The sequence below is a fragment of the Pteropus medius genome, unplaced genomic scaffold, assembly GCF_902729225.1.
Source record: "Pteropus medius unplaced genomic scaffold, Ma_sr-lr_union100, whole genome shotgun sequence".
NCBI lineage: Eukaryota > Metazoa > Chordata > Mammalia > Chiroptera > Pteropodidae > Pteropus > Pteropus medius.
The window spans coordinates 25,656,409-25,678,704 of record NW_024344378.1 but is presented as its reverse complement, the minus strand read 5'-3'; the positions used below and the strand labels follow the sequence as shown (position 1 = coordinate 25,678,704).

Sequence of the window (22,296 nt, the reverse complement as noted above, 5' to 3'; positions counted from 1 at the left end):
GGTGTCTTTTGATGAACAGAAGTTTATAATTTTAGTGAAATCCAACTTTTCCTTTATGGCTCTTTTTAATGTCCTGTTTAAAAAGTCTTTGCCTACCCCTAAAATTATAAAGATATTTTCCTATGTTTTCTTCTGAAAGTTTTATTGTTTTACTGTTCACATTTAGATTTATAATCCATCTGAAATTGATTTTATGCATAGTGTATAAGGGGCATAAGGTTCAAGATTCATATTGTTTTATATGGTTATCCAATTGACCCAGCATTTTTTATTGAAAAGAATTGGATCTCATAGCATTTTAATGTAAAATAATTATAAAACAGACTGTAAGACATAAATGGCATGTGCTTCTAATGTACAAATAAAATGATTTCCTTTGTCTTCCAGTTAACTGTATGCTTATATTTCATGGTTCATGCCATCCTTCATTAGCAAATTAGTTGTAGGGTTGAGATTTTTTAATACCAGCCTAACTATATTCTCAACCCATCAAAGGTATGTTTAAAAATAAAGCAATTCTAGAGTAAGTATTCATATCAACATAGGCAGTACAAAAGAAAAAAAGCTGAACTGCAAGCCCATGAGGACAAGAATCTTGCCTTTTTTGTTTACTATTATATATCCATTGCTTAATGCTATTCCTGGCACATAGTAAACAATCCATAAATGTTGAATAAGTGAATGAAAAATTTTTGGCTATACTCAAAAGCATTTTTTGTTGGTATACAAGCAACTTACTAAGAATTGAGATATTCCATGTAACTTAATGTTCCATATCAACAAACATTTTTTAACAGTGGCAATTTTTTTCTATTTCAGTTATTTTTGATGAGAGTATTTATATGAATACATAATGACGCATTTCTTGATTTATCTTGGTCATCATTAGGGATACTAAAATACTTTTATAAGTTATTTCTGAGAAATGTCAATGCTCCAAAACCAACTGCTTATTCTTTTATCGATAAAGAAATATTTTGGACAGGGCAATTATAGGAATTTAGACAAAGGCAATATACACTTTAAGTGATCAACAATGACCGAATATCACACAGAACTTAAATAAAGCAGCATATCCTAAACTACTGTCATTTGGAACCGTGAATCTTGAAGAAAATAAGCTATGGTAAAATAAGTTTAGGAAATCCTACATATTGTGTCCCTCTCTTGTAAATTCACAATCTCATTAGCACATTAGTCTTTGAGAAGTCCTAGAGTAAAGGCATATCTGTTTTTTGCCCCCAAACCTGTTTGAGTACTAAATACTTTTCACAAATGAAAATCTCTTACTGTCCTACAAGCAGTGTTCTATAGCACACAGTTTAAAAACTGAATTACCTGGACCACAGTTGATTTACATTAATGAATGGATTCCTAGAACCAGCTGGTTAAAACAGAGCTATAAGAGCAAATAGATGAAATTTAAATATTAAAATGCAAGTAATACAAAACTGATGAAAAATAGTATAATTTTTCAAAAATAATTTTTCAAACTTCCTTTTTCATAAAAACACATTCAGATGATTTTGTGAAGTATGATAATTACTAGAGGATTTAATGCTGCTTAGACTCAGTAAACCAGTCAGTCAGTCATACAGAATAACTTGTTTTTAAGAAGCATGAAATGGTAACACAGGATTGCTTGTGAAGAATGAAAAGATTTAGTGGGAAATTAAAATACCAGCTCATGTGGAGTTCAAATCCTAACAGTTGTCAGATTCCTTAGTGAATCATCAAGGCTCTTGTTATTGAGCCACAGTATACATACTTGGAGAGAAATAAAGTCTATATTCACTACTTTTTTTTTTCTTCCTTACTAATACACTATAAATGAGATGGGAAATTTTTAAAGGAGAGAGATTTTGATAAAATGATCAAGGTAAGTTCTATATTTTCTGTGTGTTGTAAAGAGTGTCTCCCTAGTATTAAAAAGGAAATACAGTTGAAGTGACTTTTTTTCAAGATAATTGCACCTTAAGACAGAAAATCTAATACCAAAATAAGAACCTTAAAACAAAGCCAAACTTCTACAAAGAAAATAGTGACTCTTACTGTTTCATGGTACCAAAAATGTGATGAAAAAAGTTCTAAGTTTTTAGTATTTACAGAAATTTTTTGCCCAGATGGTTTACTTTACAAGCTAACTTGGCTGTAAGCACCTACAGATAAAAAAGAGAAGGGGTTGGGGAACAAAAGCTACTTTGTTCATTGGTCTCCTTTACTTAACACCAAGTCCACCCTCGGAGACCAGGGAGGAGTTTTACACATAAATATATTCTTTTTCCTGCCATTACTTCTTTGATCTGACAATTTAAAGAACACGTTTTTAAAGTCGTTTTGTGACCCTGTACGTGCATCTTGTTATTGATGGTACCCAGGGAGATTCTCTGCCTCCAGAAGAATTCATGGACCATTCTGAATATTAAGCCAATCCATTTAGAAATGTTATCTTTTTTAGCTTTATCAATTCCTGGAACCTGACTTGCTCTATTTATATCCTGATCCAGTACTGCCTCATTTAGTTAGAACAAGAGTATCATCTATGCCATTTTTTAAGAGGCCACCAATAAAAATACTCACTTCTTGGATCTTTTTTCTTACTATGTATGTCATCAACATATATACATATATTTTCTTTCATGATAAATTTCAAATCTGGGCCTCTCGATCTAATATGTTACATGAGGAGACAAAACAGCCATTAGCTATGGCTGTTGCTCATTTGACCACTTTTATATTCTACCACTTTGTAGAGAAATCTGTTAGGAATGATTTGCAGCTTTTTATTGATTTTTTCCCCCTCAGCCTTTAATTCTGTGGACAGGAATTAGTTATAGATTGCTTTGCACAAAAGTTCTTACATGCCTTTACATCAAAGATTCTAACTTGGGGACTGTAGATGAGTTTTAGGAGATTCGCATAAAATTTTGTTTGTATGTGATTTTCTGAGAAGAGGGTCCAGTGTTTTCAACAGATTCTCAGAGGCATCCTGTATGACTTAACAACTGTTACGTAACCACCACCGTTCTGGGAAACTGAAAGCTGTCCAGATTAAGGCAGACCACCAAGAGCTGCCCCATTTTCAGATATTTCTTCATTTACTCAACAAATATTGAACACCTGCTTTGAGCACCGCTTTAAGTGCTGGGAATACAGCGGTGAGCAAGATAGGCAAGATCCTGCTCTCATAATCTCATTTTGTTAAAGGAAGATCCATAACAAACAGTGATAATTTCAAATAGCTTTAGATAGAATTCCAGATAGCTTTAGAAGCCGTGAGAAAAATAAAACAGGTTAATATGGTAGTGACTGGGGGTGAGGTGGACCACTTCAGATAGGGTTGTCAAAGAAAATCTTTTTAAGGAGGCAACATTTGAGTAGGTATCTGAATGAAATTGGAAGATATGGTGAAATAGCATTCCTGGCAGAGGAACTGGGAAGATTACCAGAGCCAGATTATATATATAGGGCCTTGTTAAGGAGTTTAGGATGTTAAGTATGATGGGGAACCATTCAAGATTTTTAAGCAGGGTCATATCATGCTCTGGTTTTTATTTTGGAAAGATCGCTCTGGCTGCTCTAAGGAGAATAGATTAAAAAGGGACAAAATTATAATCAAGAACGACATTAAACAATTATTTTGGTAGTCTAGGCTACAGATGATTGATTACTATTATTTAATTACTGATGATATGGTTCACTGTATTTCACAGTGGCTTCTTCATATGGACTCAGAAGTTTCTGTTTTCGGTACTAGAAATAGTTGAATTTATCTTTAGCAATTACGAGTTTGTTTCTATCTCAAGAACACTGTGAGTTATCCAACTAATTATATTGTCTTTTTAATTTTGGAGCTAGAAAACTTAGGTGTATAGGGTAGCATCATATGCATTTTATATACTAATCTTATTTCTTCTCCTACCTTCACTTTCTCTTGGCTCTAAGTTTTCTCAGTTATTAAGTTGTATTTATCTTGCATGTATTTTCGTAAGTTGCTTTAAAATCCCTTTGGGACAAGCATTGTGTAAATAAACATTTGTTAGTGGAATCCTAAAACTGCAGTAAAAAGAAAGAATTAAGTATGAATAGATTTTCATTTATTTATTTCTTCAAAAAATGTTTATTGAGTGCCTACTATAGCCAGCCACAGGGGAAACAGAATTAAACAATAGACAATAAAATAAGAGCTAGACAGTTTGAGAGATGAGTTAGTTGTTATCTGTGAAGAAAAGACTATTAGAGTCGGAAACATGTCTTGGCTAAAGGATAGGAATTGAGAAGTGTAAAAAGAAAGCTGCTGAAGTCTCCGAATGGTGTGTTGATGAGGACACTATTGCGTAGGAAATCAGGAAACAGAATGGAGTCCTGCTTCTCTTACTAACAAGTGTATGACCTTGGGAAACTTTCTTGAACTATTTTAACTATGTATTAATGGTTTAATGAAACCTGTGAGGAAAAATGTACAGTTTACTTCTGGAAGAAATCTGTTTCATGGCATGCTAATCTTCATTGCTAAAACTAGTGAATTGGTGTGAAGCTTGCTTTGCAGAGGTCATTAATTGATTATGTCTGCAGCTATCATCTGTCTGTACTTACCATACTTCATCAGGGTGACAGCAAGGCTCGTGTGCCAGATCTGTACTATAGTGAACCATGAAGACCATCACTCCTTCCAAAAGTATTGCTTCATAAGGGAAGTACCCCGGGCTCCTACCTCCTTGTTCTCATTATCCTCCTCACCTACTACTTCCACCCTAATTTTTACAGTCTAATAATCCTCTACTATACCGCCAAATGGTTACAAAGTTTAGGGAGGAAGATCAGATGTACTTCACCATAGAAAGATAAGAGAACCTGATAAATATACACTTGTATTTGACTCAAAATGAACAACTTTGACTTCTACCTAAAGGGACATGAACAAGCCCTGGAAGTTATGAAGGAATTGTTTGGCCATAGTTCTTGTAATGGAGACTGGGTGTCTGCCAAGACTTTACTTTGAAATTTCTGTCTTGTTTCTAATCTTAAGGCATCATAACATACAATTCTTTTGCCACTAGTCCAGTTTATTCTTTTATGATGAGGAAGAGGCACTTTTAAATAACAATTATTTCCACTATAATTAAACAAATCTTCTTTTGTTTGCATTATATTTGTTACTATATTGTATACACACTCTGCTTGCTTAAACTTGCCCCTGTGACTACTTCACAGGAACTTTCTTTAGAAGTTTTAAAGTCTTTGACTTCTTAAAGTATTAATGGGATTTGCCAAAGTTGTAGTATTTGAATGCCTGACTAGATATAGTAGCAGGACAACAAGCTTGTTCACACAGCTCCTCTAGCAAGTATTTTTTCTCTTAGACAATCCTAAATTCATTTGAAGTGCCAAAGACTTAAACAATTTGGGTTTATTCCTGAATATAACAAGACCAGACATCTCACAAAGTTTACCTTAAGGTCCAGATATTAGAAAAGTATGCTGCCCTTTGGGAGAGCTTATGTTATAAAGGATTAGTCTGAACCTAAATGTCTTTTGCCTTTTTGTTCTTTTTTGTTCCAGTGTCATAATTCTGATACTTTACAGTTTATATGCTTAACTACATATGCAATTCATGCTTATGCCTTCAGTTATTGATATAAATTTTGAACTCATAGATTCTCGTGATTATTTTAAGTAAAGGTTAGAGAGGCCATGTCTCCAAATACAGTCACATTGGGAGTTAGGGCTTCAAAATATGGATTTGGGGGGATACAATTCAATCCATAACACTCAGACTAATAAAATTGAGAGAATTTATCACCAGTAAATGTTAAAAGAAGCTCTTTGGAGTGAAAGAAGATAATATTGGTCAGAAATTTATATCTACATAAAGAAAGGAAAAATTTTAGAGAAGGAATAAATGAAGGTCGAAAAAAAGATTAGGGCTATTTTGTAGTTTGGAAAATTACCCTCTAAAATGATTTTTTCAAAACCAGAAAAACAAATACACAAACACCTTAATAATTACAAAAACAGTACATGCTCACTGGTTTTTAAAATTTTTTATTTTTAAGTAATTAGAGAGTCACAAGAAGTTACAAATAAGGCTCAGGTCCTATGTACACTTTACCTAGTTCCCCCCATGGTAATTTTTTGTATAGGTATCTATAATTATCAAATCAGGAAATTGACATCACGTGCTCACTATTTAAAACAACAAAAAAATCAGACATGTAGAAGGATATAAAGAGAAAGCTCTCCTCTTTAGTTTCTCAGAGTCATCAGTGTGTTTCCCTGCGGACCTTTTATAGTCTACATTGAAATACGCAAACATGCACCCACTTGTATGCACACTTGTAGAGTTACTTGCTTTTGTAGAGGAAATGGATCATTTATGTTATAATTTACATTTTTCATGCAGCACTACATGATTTCATACTAATAGATATGGATCCACTTTATTTTTATTTCATAATGTTCTATAGTATAAATATACCATAATTTATTAAACAAGTCCTTGGACATGGACTCTCCAGTTTTTCTACATATAAATAATGTTGCAGTTAATATCCTTAGACATATATATTGAATACTTGTATAAGTATGTCTATAGGCCTTTTGAAGTGGAATTACTGGGCATTGCCAAAATAACATTCCAAAAAATATACTAACCAGAATTACTTTTTAAGAGAAGCACTGAAGTTAGCAATATAACTATAAACAAAATTAAACAGATGGGGAAAAAATTATTCATATATGTGAGCATTTGGACAAATATGGAATGTTCCTTATTTGGGCAAATATGGAATGTTATGGAAATAACATTTTCATACCATGATTAACTTTGAGGTAAATTTCAGTGTGTTACACAAGGAGTAAGTCTTTGTCTCCACAGGCTAGGAATTATAAGCCAGTGCATAATGTAAAGAGAGGCAGTCTCTAATTTAAATGTCTTAAATTATCAATATTCTTGCTATTTTTTTCACTGAAAGGGATATGTTAAAATTTTTATAATAGTCTGTCAGCAATAAAGGATAGTGATATTCTGGCCTTTGAAAATATTATATATTCATTAAATTATTAGATAATAATCTTAGTATTGGTACTATCCAGCAGGTAACTTTATCCTTTCTCTCAAAATTAATTTACATTTTTGCCAAACTTCCTATTATTTATTTAAAAGAAATTTTTTCTCTAATAATTATTTTATTTTATTGAATGGAAATGTTTCTCTTTTTTTCTTTTATGGGTTTCTTTGAGTTGGGAGAATAGTTTATGAGAAGTCAGAAAATGCTTTGTCAGAAAAACAGCAATGATGCATGATTTATTTCATATACTAATGAGTATTATAACCACAAACACCATATTTATTGTTATGATGTTTTTACTATATAAAACAAAATTCCCTAGACTGCCTATATGATATTTGCCATGTCCGGTGAGAATCTAACAACAGTGTTCTAAAAACCTTACCAAGCATTCTTTTTGAAAGCAGATTGGTTATACATATAAATCTTGTGTAAATTAGGCCATCCTAATCTAGTTGTTCAAGCACTTAATTTATAAATTGAGGAAATTAGATTCTAATTCTACTTTACATATAAGTTTGAACAAGACAATTAATCTCTCTGAAACTCAGTTCTTTTTATAAAGTATAGGAAAGCCTGCATTGGAATGAGTTGTTCAAGTGAAAAGTTATACACAGATATAACTAATGGCCTGAAATAGAGATAAAGAAAAATTAACAGTAGGTTAATCAGGATCCACTGTAATCTATGTGTGAAAGACCAACGGCTTTAAATTGTATTTATACAAAGCTTTTTAGTGGTTTAAATTTAAAAGCTTTTTCTTTTGCATTAATCTCTCTGCTTTTCCTTTGGGGCTATATTTTGTCACAGAAAAGACACAATTCTCAAACTTTTGCTTCTCAAAGTGTTCTATGCAATATAATTTAGCTCAGTTCAACAAGCTTTTATTGAGTACCCTAAGGAAAAAGTAAGAGCTATTACCCTGCCCTTGAAGATCTCATAACTTGGTTGGAAAGTGAAAACAAATATTCCCAAAAAACTAGGTCTATGTACACACTCCGAACTTCAGGAAGTTCTCAGTGGCCCACAGAGCCACCCATCATCAAATGTAGATAGCTCAGAGAACTCAACACTGCTAACATTCAGCTAGCCCTAGGAAGGGATGCATTTTGTCACATATATCCATATATTAACAGAAATTTAGATTAGTGTCATTTAGATCAACATTGACCTCTAAGATCCAAGTGGATATATAGTCATGATGAAAGTTTTTACTAATATATATCAAAAGGATGAAATTGTTGAAAGGATTATTTAATTTGAGAATTAAACATTTATAGTACTTTTTTACCTGAACTTCCTTCTTAAGTATACATTACAATGCTTAGTACTTAATGTTAAGTGACAGGTTAGTCCTTAGAGTGTTTTACAACTTGTAGTTCTTTTTCTTTCACTGTTCGTGTTTTCTTAAATGTCAAATCATCTTTCAGTTACCTTCAGTCTGTGATTCAGTGATTTTCATGGTCATCAAATTGTAACACTTGAAAATTGGAAGGGACTTCAGAAAATCTAACCACACCTAGAAGCTCTCCCCTTAACCAGAGTTCCTGCTGCTCCAGGTTTCTTGAGGTAGCCTGCTTTTAAATAGAGGCTCCTCTGCCCTTTTGAAAACCTCATGGCAGCCTTCACCACTTCTTCCTGGACCTGGTCAGACATTGGTAATTTCTGACACTTCCCAACCATGCATCCCTCATTCTAGAAGATTAAAATATTTGATTACTCATAAAATTAAGTACTTTTTTTGTGCTCTTTCCACTTTCTTATCCACTCTTTCCAACCTCCCGACCTTTTTCCTGTCTGTTGACTCCTTGATTTGTTTACACTGTATGTTTTCACTTCTCCTGGCCCTCTTACACCTCTATTCTGATGTAAATGGCCCTACAGCTTCGACGGTTGGGCAGAATGTTTCTTCACCTCCTTGGCCTAGAATTCTGAAGATACTGCTAACCCTGTAGCCCTCTCTAGTGGTAGCTACACATTCTTTCAACGTGCTCCACAGTGTGCTTGAGAGATTGGTTTTCTCCTAGTTCCCCTTTTCTGTTTATAGACCATTGTTCTTCCACTCTTGAGTGAAAGCTCCAAACCCTCTTGAGCCTCTTCATTCATCTTTATCATCATCAATCTCTCACTGTCGCTTTTTGCAATCAGTTTATCTATATTCACACTCATCTTCATTTCCTTTCCTTCGGACTCAGATGATAGGTAACGTTTTTATTCAAGGCTCTCTATGCCCTTAACTTCATCTTTTCTATGGAACTTTGTTTCCTCTGCTTTATCCTTTTACTATCTTAGCCTAAAAACGTGTTCAAATCTTTCCTGTCTGAGAGAGAGGAGAAGAGAGGGGAGAGGAGGGTAGAAGGGAGTGAAAATATCTTCTCTAGTCTCATTCTAGCTATTTCAAATCTCTTCTTCTCCTTTGCATTCAGATTCCTTAAAGGAATGATTTGTAATAGATCTATCCGTATTTCATCATCCATTCCTCATCCCACTACTCTGCGTTGTCACACTGCTGAAACACTGTTCTCTTAGTTCACCAGGGAAAGCCTTTGATGTTTTAACCTCTATTCTACTGGTTCTTTCTGCTGCATTTGATAATGCTCATCATGTCCTCTTTAAAATTCTCTCTTCTTCAAAGGCTATACTCTAACACTCTTTTTCTGTCTCTTGCAGCTTTCTTTCCTACCCCCTAAGTGATGGTATCCCTCAGGTTTCTGTCCATAGAACACTGTTCTCTATACACTTTACCTGAGTGAACTCATACACTCTCATCATATCTCCAGCACAAACACTGTTTGCCCCCCGATATACATCCAGTTGCTTGGTAGACATTTCCACCGGGATGTGTGTCCCACACCTTATGTGGCCAAAGCTGTCAATATGTCATCTTCCCTCATTCTCAAATGATATCTTCTTTCTGTGTCCTTTATTTTGGTTGATGGCACCACTCTGCCGAGTCCCACATCTAATCAATCATCATGCCCTTGGAATTTTTTTCTCTTAAATATTTTCATACCCATCCTCTTCTTTCCATCTTGACTACCTGCCTACTACTTATCTGTCCATCCATCCTCTTCTCTCTATCCTAGCTACCTACTTGTCTGTCCCAGTGTATTTCAAGGTTATTACAAGTCTCCTAATTATTTTTCCTGCCTTTAGTGTTTTCTCCTTAAATCTATTCTTCACAGAGCTGTTGGAGTTACATATCTAAGTGATGAATCTGACCACCTGAGCTTCCTTGTTTAAAACATTCCCCAAGTTCCTAAACCAGGCATACATGTCCTTTTATGACCCGTCCCCCATCCCTTTCTTGAGCCTGTCTTGCACTACTCCCTCATATTTCAATTTGGCAACACTAAAGTACATGACACTCCCTGGAAGTACAACTCTTTCTCATTTTTGTGCCTTTTCTCATGCTGTCCCATCTTCTTGAAATACCACTCTTCCCTTGATTTCATCTCCCTTATGAGACCCAGTTTGGGTAATACCTAAGATCCTTTCTTGGGTTTGCTTCTCACTTCCAAACAAAATTGCTCTAATAATAATAACCTACACATAACTCTATCAGTGTAAATAGCATATTAGTTTATAATTAAGTTTGTGTGAATATCTCTTTATTACTCTTATGAACTCCTTGTATCCAAAGACTGGGTCATCATAATCTTTTCATTGCTAATGTCAAATAGAGTACTTGTCACATGCAAACACAGTCCCTTTATTTTACAGAAGAGGAAGTTGAGACCCAAAGTTTACAATTCCCTTAAATGACTAATTCAAAATGAAAATAGCTTGATTTTTTTTAAACTAAATTGTGAGGGAATTTAATAGGTCCTGTGTATAGATAACTATTGGTGTCGTAAGAAATAGCACTTTTCATCTAAGTGAGGGATAATTAGTAAGCAAATAATATTCATAGAATATTGATTAGATGAGACATTGGAGGAACTTGATTTTTCCCAGCCAAATAATGCAGATTTCTATTATTCTGATGCACCATAACCAAATAACAGATTTTTAAAAATTATTCTGAGAAAAAATGCTGACTCATTTTAAATTGCAATGTTCATTGAATATTTCCTTGAAATCACTGAATATTCTCTTAATTACCCCATATTCTTGCTAATAATTTATTTTCAACTAACCCAAAAGTACTTAAAAAATGCTTCCAACTTTCTTACCTGTTTGTTATCCCTCTCTCCCCTTCTTTTCCTAATTATCAACAAACTTTACCTCCTCAACTGTGTTGAGGGCACTGGGCCAGGTTCTGTTTCATGTGTTACAAAGAAGAGATGCTATGGCTTGAGTTTTTTATGGTGGCCTAATGTAAGATGTTTATGCAAAGTGTCAATGGAAACAATTATCTTAGCAGGATGACACAGCCTATTTTGCTTAGGAATATCCTAATTTCCTGTTTAGGTTATCTGGAGGTCAGGTAGGGATTTCTTTTTGCACTCCTGTAGTGCAGATTCACATCATGCAAGCATTGTAAGACTTAGGTCACAATCTGCTTAATTCCACTGGCTGCATTTATCTTCCCAGGAAAATAAGTCCTTCTCCTGCTGTTTTTATGTAGTTTCTCTTTTTGTATTTGACTGCTGTAACCTGTAGTGAAGGTGTGATGCCAGTAGCTCTTTTCCAATAGCTGCTTCTTAACTAAGCTGCATCCTGTTTGTCTGTTGTCCATTTTGAAGTTCATGTGGATACTTGCATTAGCCAGAATGTCACAGTGTTGTCACTGTTACCTTGTCCCAGAAATGTTACTAAGTAAGCACTCAAGTATCAGGCTCTGAAGAAAGCCAAGGCTACATGCTATGTACTCCTTCTACCTTAATGAATTAGCTTTAGTAAAGTTTGATAACTGCCCTCTTTTTCATATTTAATTATGCCTTGAGGCTGTAGGAAAACCAAATTTAGCAGTTGAAACAAACTAAGCAGCAAGTGGTCTGACATGTTTATCATGCAAATTATTATACCTGACAAAAAGTAATTACATATGAAATCAGATCTGCAAGTAACTCAATAATTAGGGGTTAATAAATTGTCTAGAGTAAGAGAAGTACCTTTTGGGTTCCAGAAAAGTAAACTAAATACGTATCTTTAAAATTGAGTAAGGATTACAAAATCTAAGATTAGAAGGAAATGAAATGAGTAAGGATGCAAAACCCATTAAATGCAAATAGTCACCAAGATATTGTAATATTCTTGTATTTCATAGAGACCACAAAGATCCTTATTTTCATCATGCTAAGTATGGTAGTCTAACTAACTGCTTTCCTTTGGGAATCCAAGGCAAATGGTACAAGGTCTGTATTTATATTCTAGGACATAAAACTGAGGCCTTATCTATAGAAAGCCAAACAAATGAGATATGTATCTGAAATTCAGTTCCCTACTCAACCAAAGATTTCTTGCAAGAACTAGAACTGAGGTTTATACCTTAGTCACTGCCTGCTAAGGTATTACCAGAGAAACTATCCATCCTTTTTACTCTTGAGGAAACTAGGATTTAATGGCTTTGGTATGTTTCACTTATCTCAAATGGCCTGAGTTTTATTTTAAAAAATGATAAGATGCCTCTGGGGGTTGTGTATTTAGTTATAATTTTAGTTTAGTTTTGTTTTTTTCGAAAGCCAGAAGTCAGTGTTTATAAACAATGGCAAATTATAACTAACTTATATTATTTGACTTACTAAAATTTTAAGAGTAAAATACGTGTGACCGATTTTATTGAAGACTAAATTAATCCAGATATTAGGTTCACCAAGTTTTCATTTGCCTTATTTTAAATCACAACCCTGGGAGAAAGGGAGAGGAATATCCACTTAGATTTTTACAAATTTCTAAGAAGTGGTTATTTTCTCTTCCTTTTTCTTCTTAATAATTGTACTATAAAGGAATAAGTAAAGAAACCCCAGCATAATCTGGCTTCCTTCATCCAAGCAACTACTATATCCAGGAATATAGACATGTTGGTGTACATTTGTTTTTCATTAGCTAATCCATATTGTCTTTCTTTATTGTTTGAATTCTTCCAAAGTCAATTTATATAAGTAGATCTTATTTTTTCATTGCTTCAGTGAAGCAAAATGACTCATCAAAGAGAATTGAAAGTCTAGTAAACACCTCTCATGATCATGAGTTTCAAGGTTTGATGTCCTTAATATTGGAAGTCTGAGCTTCATTGGCAAAGTCATTACATAACTACCTATTATATAAGTGCGGCAGATGATGTAATAAATCTGGACAGAATTTAAATATATGACCCAGGAATGTTTGTTTAACATATTAGATTGTGGCACCACTGGTTTACAAAAGGTAATCTCAACAGAAGAACTTTGGTTATGAAATATTCTATAGCACAAATTAAATCAGTCAATAAAATGGACTAGTCTGCCTTTCAGAATAATAAGAAGACATCACTAAAAATTTAGAGATGTCTTTATTAATAGTTTACATGTAAATCAAATAACAACATAGCCATCTTATTAGTATAAGATATGGGTTCAATGTAGACATAAAATTCTGTGTCAAAAAGTAACCTATGCATAAAGAAGTACAAATTAGTAGTTGATAGATGGTTGTGGGGATGGGGAGCATGGGATAGGGAATGTAGTTAGCATTAATATATTGGCTAAGTGGAAAACCAATTGGGGGACCGTTTCATAAACTATATAAATGTCTAACCAATGTACTTGAAACTAATTTTTAAAAAAAGTAACCTATGCAGTTCATCTTAACATACATTTACTTGGTGCCTACTATATACCTGGACCAATATGAAGATACAGATATTAAGTGAAATAAGTCACCAGTTTCAAAGCACTTACAAAGTACATTTTTAGGAGGAAGAAAAGGCATTTTGGCTCTTGGAATATTGGAAGGAGATAGTACTGAGGTAGCCATGAGTTACCCAGCTACACAAGGAATTAATTAATATTTGATTCCTAATTAGGTAGACAGACATGTTAATCCATGATGTCAATATACTGTGAAAAATACTGTGAAAGAGATATGTGGAGGGTGCTATGAGGACATGAAAGAAGAGCTAACCCAACCAGAGGAGTCTGGGGAGGCCTCCTGAGAGAGGTGAATCCAGACGTAGATTTTATGGAATAAGTTACCTGGGTGAAGGAGGAGAAGGAGACTCCACACAGAGAAGAAAATGATAAATGTCCTGGGGGGTCATCATGGTTTATAGGAGAACTATGAGAGTTTCTTCTTTAGGGGCTTAAATTACAAGGCAGGAGAGGAAGCGAAAAAAGATTGAACTGGATCAAGTGCAAGATAGCTTTGCATATCATGTTAAAGAACTTAAACTTTATCTTGTGGAGTGAGGAGGCCACTGAAGGTTTTAAGCAAGTGAATGGTGTGATTGGATCTGTATTTTAGCTGGATCTCTCCAGCAGTGGCATGAAGGTTGATGGATCTGGTATATTAGAAGAGAGAGGCAAAGGGGATAGGCAAGACCAAAGGTGCAGGGGAGAATTTACGACACCTGAACCAAGACAGTAGTAGGGATGGAAAGTAGGAAGCAAGTCAATTCAAGAAACACTTAGGAGGCTAAATATTGACAAAACCTGGTAGTAAATTAGATGCAGGAGTTGTGGGAGAGAAGAGTCAACACAACTGAATCCAGATTTCTGGTTTGGGTAATTAGGTAAGTACTACCACTCAGTGCATGATGCATCTTACAATATTAGGAAGCTGAACCAGGTACTCTCATGACTAAAGGAAAACAAGCCATTTATGTATGTAAAGGTATTATAAAAACCAAAATCTCACTCAGCTACAGTTGACCCTTTAACGACATGGGGGTCACTCACCCCTCGCACAGTCAAAAATCTGAGTATATCTTTTGACTTTCTAAAAATTTAACCACTAATAGCCTACTGTTGACTGGATAACTTTACCAGTAGGTAACATAAACATTTGATTAACACATTTTGTATGTTATATATATTATATATTGTATGCTTACAATAAAGAATAGAAGATGTTAAGAAAATCATAGGAGAAAATATATTTACAGTATTTATTGGAAAAAATCTGCATGTAAGTAGACCCATGCAGTTCGAACCATGTTGTTCAAGGATCTACTGCATTTGAGGTAAATCTACTTGAAGGTACTATCTGAAGTGTTTTTTTGTTTGTTTGTTTGTTTGTTTTTTACCTTTTTTGGATAATTATAGGGTTTTTTGTCTTTTAGAAATAGAGGATAAAAAATTCTTTTTAATTTATTAACATCTTTCTGCATTCATAAAGAACTTTTAGGAAACTTTAAATACCTATTGTTATTTGAGTTCAGATACATAACTTAAATATTTTAAACCCCAGTTGCCAAAAGAATTATTTAAAAACTCAACTATATAAGATACTAATATTCTTATATTACTAAGTGGAGAGTCAAAAGAGACTCTTAAAAGTTTATATAACAAATTATACTCCTAGTTATATACTCAAGAGGAATAAAAACATATGTTCCCACAAAAACTTGTATAGAATGTTCATAGCAGCACTATTTATAATAGCCAAAAAATGGAAATAACCCAAATGTTCATTAACTGATGAATGGATAAACTAAATGTGGTTTATCTATACAATGGAATATTTTTTGGCAATAAAAGGAAACTGATACACAATACAACATGGGCGAACCTTGAAAACATTATGCTAAGTGAAAGAAGCCAGTTACAAAAGACTGTGTTGTATGACCCCTATTTGGGGAGTGACTGCTTATGGGTATAGGATTGTTTTGAGTGACAAAAATATCCTAAAATGTATTGAGATGCACAACTCTGTGAATAAACTCAAAACTATGAATTCATACCTGTATTTTAAAAGGAAGAATTGTATGATATGTGAAATATATCTCAAAGATGGTTTTCAAAAAAAATTTGTAAAGGTATAACAAGAAATAGAAGTTTAATTTTATTAAAGTTATATAAGCAAAAATAGAGAAAAATTGTAATAGCCTTCCAAAAATAGGAAGGTGATATCAGTAAGATAAACCCTTATATATGATAGCCACAAGATGATTTAAAAAAAAAATTAGAAAAATAAGCATATTTAGAGATATTGAGGTAATCACCAGAACTGAAAACAGGAGTTAAACGTGATTGTTCCTGAGAATGACATATATATCTGTGCTATTTTGGCCATGATAGTGACCAGAAATTCAAGATAAAGCAACTATGGATGCATATAAATCTAACTATGTAAATTCTACTTTTTGCCTCTTTTTCCCCCAAATTGCAAACCCACCTAGTAGTTATCTAGGACTACTACATAGCTTAACATCAAAAATTCTTTAAGAACATTCTGCTGCTTGTACAGTTCCCTTGAGTGAAGTGACTTGAAAAGACCAATACCTTTAAACAATCTCTGCCGCACAATGTGCTCAAAGCTCACCCCTGGTCCTTGCATAGGCTGGCAGAGAGCAGGTTTGGCAGATGGGACGTTTGAAGAGGGTGGTCATGGGTTACGAGTCAGGTGTATCAGAGAGCCAAAAGGCAGCATGAGGGCAAAAAGTGAGGTGGGTGGAGGCACAGTACTGCTGCTTTGTAGTTTTGCCCTAGTCCTTTACTGGCTGCTACTTAAAATTCTTTTCGGTGCTGCATGTAGAGTTTCCAAATGTGGTGTTTTCAGAAAGCTGGAAAGGGAGTAAAACCAAGTGTTTTAAAAATCATATGGAGCTCGTCATTTGATTTCAACATCTATTTAGAAGAAGGACTTGTATTTTCCCCATTGTGGATAATTTATTAAGACCTTTTTTCCTTGAATCTCCAGTGCCTAATGACTTATATTTCTTCCTTAAAGCTGTATTATGGTTTAGGTTTTTTGTTGTTTAAATCTCAGAAGCACTCTAGGAACCCTTGCTTTGGCTTTGTTTTTCAGAGGCAAAGGAAAAATGATCTCCTGGTTTACTTTTGGAATCTGCAAAGCAACTCTGAGGTCCCAGGTGGATTTGGTGTTTGGAAAAGGGACTTTGGGGGACTAAGGTTGACCCTGAGCCCCCAGGTCACTGTTCGCATTTACAAAAGCAAACCTGGTATCCCCAATTGCTTTTCTCTTGAGGTTGGCTTAACTTTATTTATCTTCTGTCTTGGGTCACTGCCCCTGAGGTGCTTCAAAAGCAAGACCCAAAAGACCCAAAACAAAGAAAGCTAAACCAGATTCAAGAAAAAAATGACCTGGCACTCTGGGTTCACTTTTACAAAGGCAAAAAGTCACTTTGAGTTCCATAGAATGGTTTTAAGTCGGCCTAGATTCATTGTGTCATTTGCACAAAGTGATCTCAACAGGTCTGAGACCCTCAAGTTTCTTGGGTGTCGATCTGGAGTGAGACTTGGGATGGGAAACTGTCAGCAAGCTAAACGTGATGACACAGACAAATTCTTCAGTGATTCTAAAGTGATTCAACTATTTTGAGCATATAAATGGGACCACCCATGCAACCATTTCTTTCCTTAAGCTGAATCTTTTTGTTTGTTTTACACACACAGGGAACGCTAAGGAAGTGAAACTTATAACTCACTTACAAATATTGGCATAAATCCACTGCGTGTTATCAGATTAGTTATGAAGGGTATTTTTGAATCCTTGATGAAAAAAAAGTTAGGATACTAATTTTAGATAATCTTATAAATCATGATGAGATAGAACTGAGGCACATTATTTTGCTGTTCATTTTTATATGATCCATACTTTGCTTACTTCCCAAAAGGATTTAAGGTGGAATTACTTTACTTGACTATTGGAACAACCCATTTATAGAACTTAATACCAATTTCATTATAATATGCCTGACTTTATCCTTTAATAAGTAATTGTAAAATTGCTTTTGGATAATCTAGGGGAGATTTTTGTTTTTGTTCATATTTGATCTACATCTTTGAACTTCAGGTATGTGTTAACTAATAAATTCATCTGTTGAGACTATGTCTTACTGTTTATTTACAAGACAGAGATTTTGTGTGATTAATAACAAATATATTATTTATGTATTGCCACCTGAAGGAAACAAAACTTGAGACAGAAGTGAGGTTTCCATAATTTAGGTTTTAATAGTAAGGACGTAATGCATCCTGTGAAACTTGACTGAATGTGAGTGGCAGTCCCCAAGGCAGTGACTTTCTGTGGAGTGAAGGTGAGTGTCAGTTGTTGTACCTGTCATCACTCCAGTTTCCTCATTCCTTCCTATCACACTCTGGCTCCAGAGCAGTCATATTCTTTTTAAACCATCCCAGAGACCATAGATCATGTATCTTGGTCAAAACAGGCATGAATAGCAGCCTATAGAAATGGAATCAGTCCATAAATCTGGCCTGGCATAGTGTTAGGTAGGACCCAAAAGTAACGTCCTAGTTTTGTGTCACATCTTTCACTAAAATAAAACTGTACTTTAAAAAGTGAAAAAGGACTGTATAATTGTTATGGATAAGGGATACTGGTAGACCATTCAGAACTATTAGTGTTTCTTTCTTTAGAAAGAACGTTGAATTCATTCAACATTAGACCCAGTGCTTTATCGTGAAGGAATCCGTCTTCTTTACTCGTGCTCCAGGAAAAGCCTAAGAGAGGTGGAGACAAGTCAGTTGACTGCGTTCACAGTCCTAGTTTGCCTGCAGGCCAACAGTGGCCTTTTTCAGAGAGCTGTCAGCATAAAACCAAAGTAGTCTATAGGGTGCTAGTGTTTTGTATTCATGAAGCCTAAGAAAAAAGCTCCCAAGTAAACTTGCAATAGTGATCTGGCATCATCAATCAGGCAGTTTTTTCTTGAGTTTCCACTAAGTAGTTATGCTCTGTTGAATACACAAGTTTTCCTTCCTAGCTTTGTGAAGTTTGTTTCTACTTACTTGTCAAATGTAGTATTATGCATTTGAAAGATCTTTACACACATGGAAATGAGAAATCAGAATATAAGATCAGCATGCTTGTTGGCCCTATATTTCCTCTCTACCTATATCCATGTATTCTTTGGGGCATAGACACTGAAAAGGTGGTCAAGTTTACAGCCACTGGATTCATGGGCTGAGAATAAGCAGTCACTAGCTCCTACATAAATCAGTAGTTTCTACCTTACTTAATATTATATTGATAGCTTCCTCATGTGTTACTGCAGTTTAAATTACAGGGATTTTGTGTGATTTCTTTTTTCTTTCTAATTGCTTGATGTTAACTTCAAAATATTATTTGTTTCCTTGTTAATTTCCTCTCTACTTTCCTTATTTATAATATAAACTTTTTTTGGAATAGAGACTTTGTCTTGTTCAATACTATATCTCTGGTGCTTAGTACAGAGGCTAGCTAGTTATAGGTGGGCAGTCAATATTTGTTGAATGAATAAATGAATGTTATGTAGATCCTTGGCCCTTTAATCCACATTGCTAATGCATTCCTTGGCCATTAATATGCAAATATATGCAGATTTCCACAGATATCTGTAAGTTAACTTCATACAATATGTATTTCTATAAAATATTAATGTAAGTTTGAAAGCATGTAGATTAGATTTGTCTACATGTGGGCAGGTAGTTTAAATTTTGTGGTTCCTGTAATTTCTAGAGATAAGATATTTGTGTATGAGTGTCTGACAATATGTGAAAATTGTAAACATAATGTATTTTTTATCTAGGAAAGTCTGTTTTTGTGGTGTAAAAGAACCAGTTGGAGTTGGTGTAGATTTTAAATTAATTAAGTGGGCTCCTCCTTTCGCACCTGGGGGTAGATCAGCACAAGAGAAAAACAGACTTATTTTAAAGCCTCTTCCTCTTGCAAATCCCAAAGGTCATGTTGCCATGCCTTTTGGAAAGAAAGGGAGATTACAGCTAGTATACAGTTTTTAAGTGTTACTTTCTGCTGACTGTGTGCATGCTTACACACAGTTGTGCAAACACATACATGACCTGAGAGAAGAATCCTTCAAAATGATGCTTTTGTTAACAACTCTAACTCTAGAGTTTCATAATATTGTGGAATATTATGAAAATAAAGAAGACAGTAACATACTGTAAGTCACTCATAGTCCCATCACACAAATAACAGCCATTCTTAACATTTTCTCAAATTTTCTTCCATTCTTTTTTAAAGAGTTTTTATGTAATTTAGTAGCACGTTATCATAAGCATCTTCCCAAGCTATTTAAATTTCTGTGTAGACATCAGTTTTAATAACCACATGATATTTCTCTTTTAGATATACCACACTGCTTAATCATTCTCTTAAATTTGAGATTTAGGCTATTTTTAGTTTTTTTCTTTCTTGAGTTTTTTGATAACACAAGTAACATTTTTGAGATTAATATCTTTGCTTATAAATTTTTGTTCACCTTTATTATTGTTTCCTGAAATTAGATTCCTAGAAGTATTATTACTGAATCAGAGAATGGCCATTTTTATAAGGTTCTTAAACACATATTGCAAAATCACATTCCAGAGAAGTTACACCAATTTACATTTTTACCATCGGAGTGTGTGAAAGGAGCTTTTCCTCCTAGTGAAAGGAGACAAAAATGTATTTGTTGCAATAGTAAAAAATTACACAGAACTTTAAATAAGTTCCTTTTTCTTTTTTTAGATAGTATATTCTTTTAACATTATGTCAATGTAGTTTCTGTATCCGTGTATTAAATTTTGGTATGGCCTAGACAGTTGTCTGAAAGAAAATAGAATGGCTTTTCATATTAGTAGTTAACATTTTCATGATAGAATTTTTCTCTTTTTACAAGAAATTCTCTATTAATAGCAGTATGTTGGATGGGAAAAGAGACAAGTCCATTACCTTCCTAAAGAAGAGTTAGTTTCTTATAACCTTTCTTTAGGTTTTAATCACCCCAGAGTTTTTTTCTCTCTCACAGTGGGTTGGCTCACATATCCTACGAGTAAATGCAAATAATTCCTTCATTTGAAAGCAAAAGCAATATACTTTTTATGTATAAAGTGAGTTAAAACAAGAAAGAAAGGAATAATATAAAAACTGAAGGAAGGTAGTAAGTAAAGCATTTAGCTTTCCGAAACAATTCAAATGGGGATAGGAAGTTGGTTTTAAATGGCTTAAAGGGGATTAGGGTTTTAAAGTTGGATAAGGAGTTTGGTGCTTTGGTTTAGGCATGGCATTGCTTTTAAAAGATTACTTCCATATTTGACAACAATTCTAACTGGAGATTATAAAGCGAATAGTCAATTTTAAAACACTACAGAAAACAAGAAGGTTTCTTTTTTGTTGTTGTTTGTTTATACAAAATGATCTCTTAGAGTTAACATGCTGAGTCTTGAAGCTCTCATTTCATAATACTACGGAGGATCTATCACCAGGGAGAATCCAGCAGAGGTTGTTTAATGCACTTAATTGAGATTATCTGAGCTTTTGGTTTAAATTACTTTAGGAAAATCTAGGTGCAAATGGCTTCTTAGAAAGGTAAACATACTTAACCTCTAAGAGAAAAGGTTCAATTTAAGTTCTGTAAAATTCTTCAGTTAGTAGCATCAACCTTTATTAACTAAATTTCAGTATGATCTGTATAATGTATAAAGATTAAATCTCTACCTCAGTGCAAGTGTTAATATATTAAGTGTTTTCATTATTTTACCATTATTTGGAAATGCAATCAAGTATTTTATTAGAAAAGCAACTCCTGACAATTTTAGTAATTTCAAAAGTAAAAAGATAGTATAAAGTTATAAAATATAGTTAATGAAGTTTGATTAAGTTTATTCTCTTTGTCTAAGAAGCAGGTCATATTAAAATGGATCAAGAATGTCATATACTTTATGTATTAGCTGCAGGTAAATAGTCAAAAATTGCTTTAACATTTTCCCCATCTTCTTCAGCTCCTTGACTTGTTTATGGTTTGGGATTGGTCTACTTATCTAGCTGATTATGGACAGCCAGCTTCTAAGTACCTCCGGGTGAATCCAAATACAGCCCTTACTCTTTTGGAGAAGTGAGTATATTTTGAAAACTTTTTTGTATAAGATTTTAGCATTTTGTGATTAGGTGATCATTGAAGAACTAGTGATTTTTCATCAAAAGAGAAAGGTCTAAAGGGAGCTTAAAAGCTCAGTTAATTTTAATGACCAAAACATAAGCTGCTTTCTTGCCCTTCAGTATTGGTGTAGTTTCATGAGATTGCTGCTTATGTTGATATGAACAAAACATTTTCCTGTTGTATACTTAGTAGCAGGCTTAATTGGTCTTAGAAATAGGTTTACTGGAGACAAGTGAGAAGTGG

General features: G+C 34.0%; 1 protein-coding gene across 2 annotated transcripts in view; it reads left to right on the top strand.

The window, feature by feature from the left end:
* Positions 1-22,296, top strand: part of EXOC6 (exocyst complex component 6) — a 170,036-nt gene that overhangs the window by 145,691 nt on the left and 2,049 nt on the right. For both annotated transcript variants that reach the window (XM_039871724.1, XM_039871722.1), the window contains exon 21: positions 21,896-22,008. In XM_039871724.1, the coding sequence (XP_039727658.1) occupies positions 21,896-22,008 (113 nt within the window). The remainder of the gene's footprint in view (positions 1-21,895; positions 22,009-22,296) is intronic.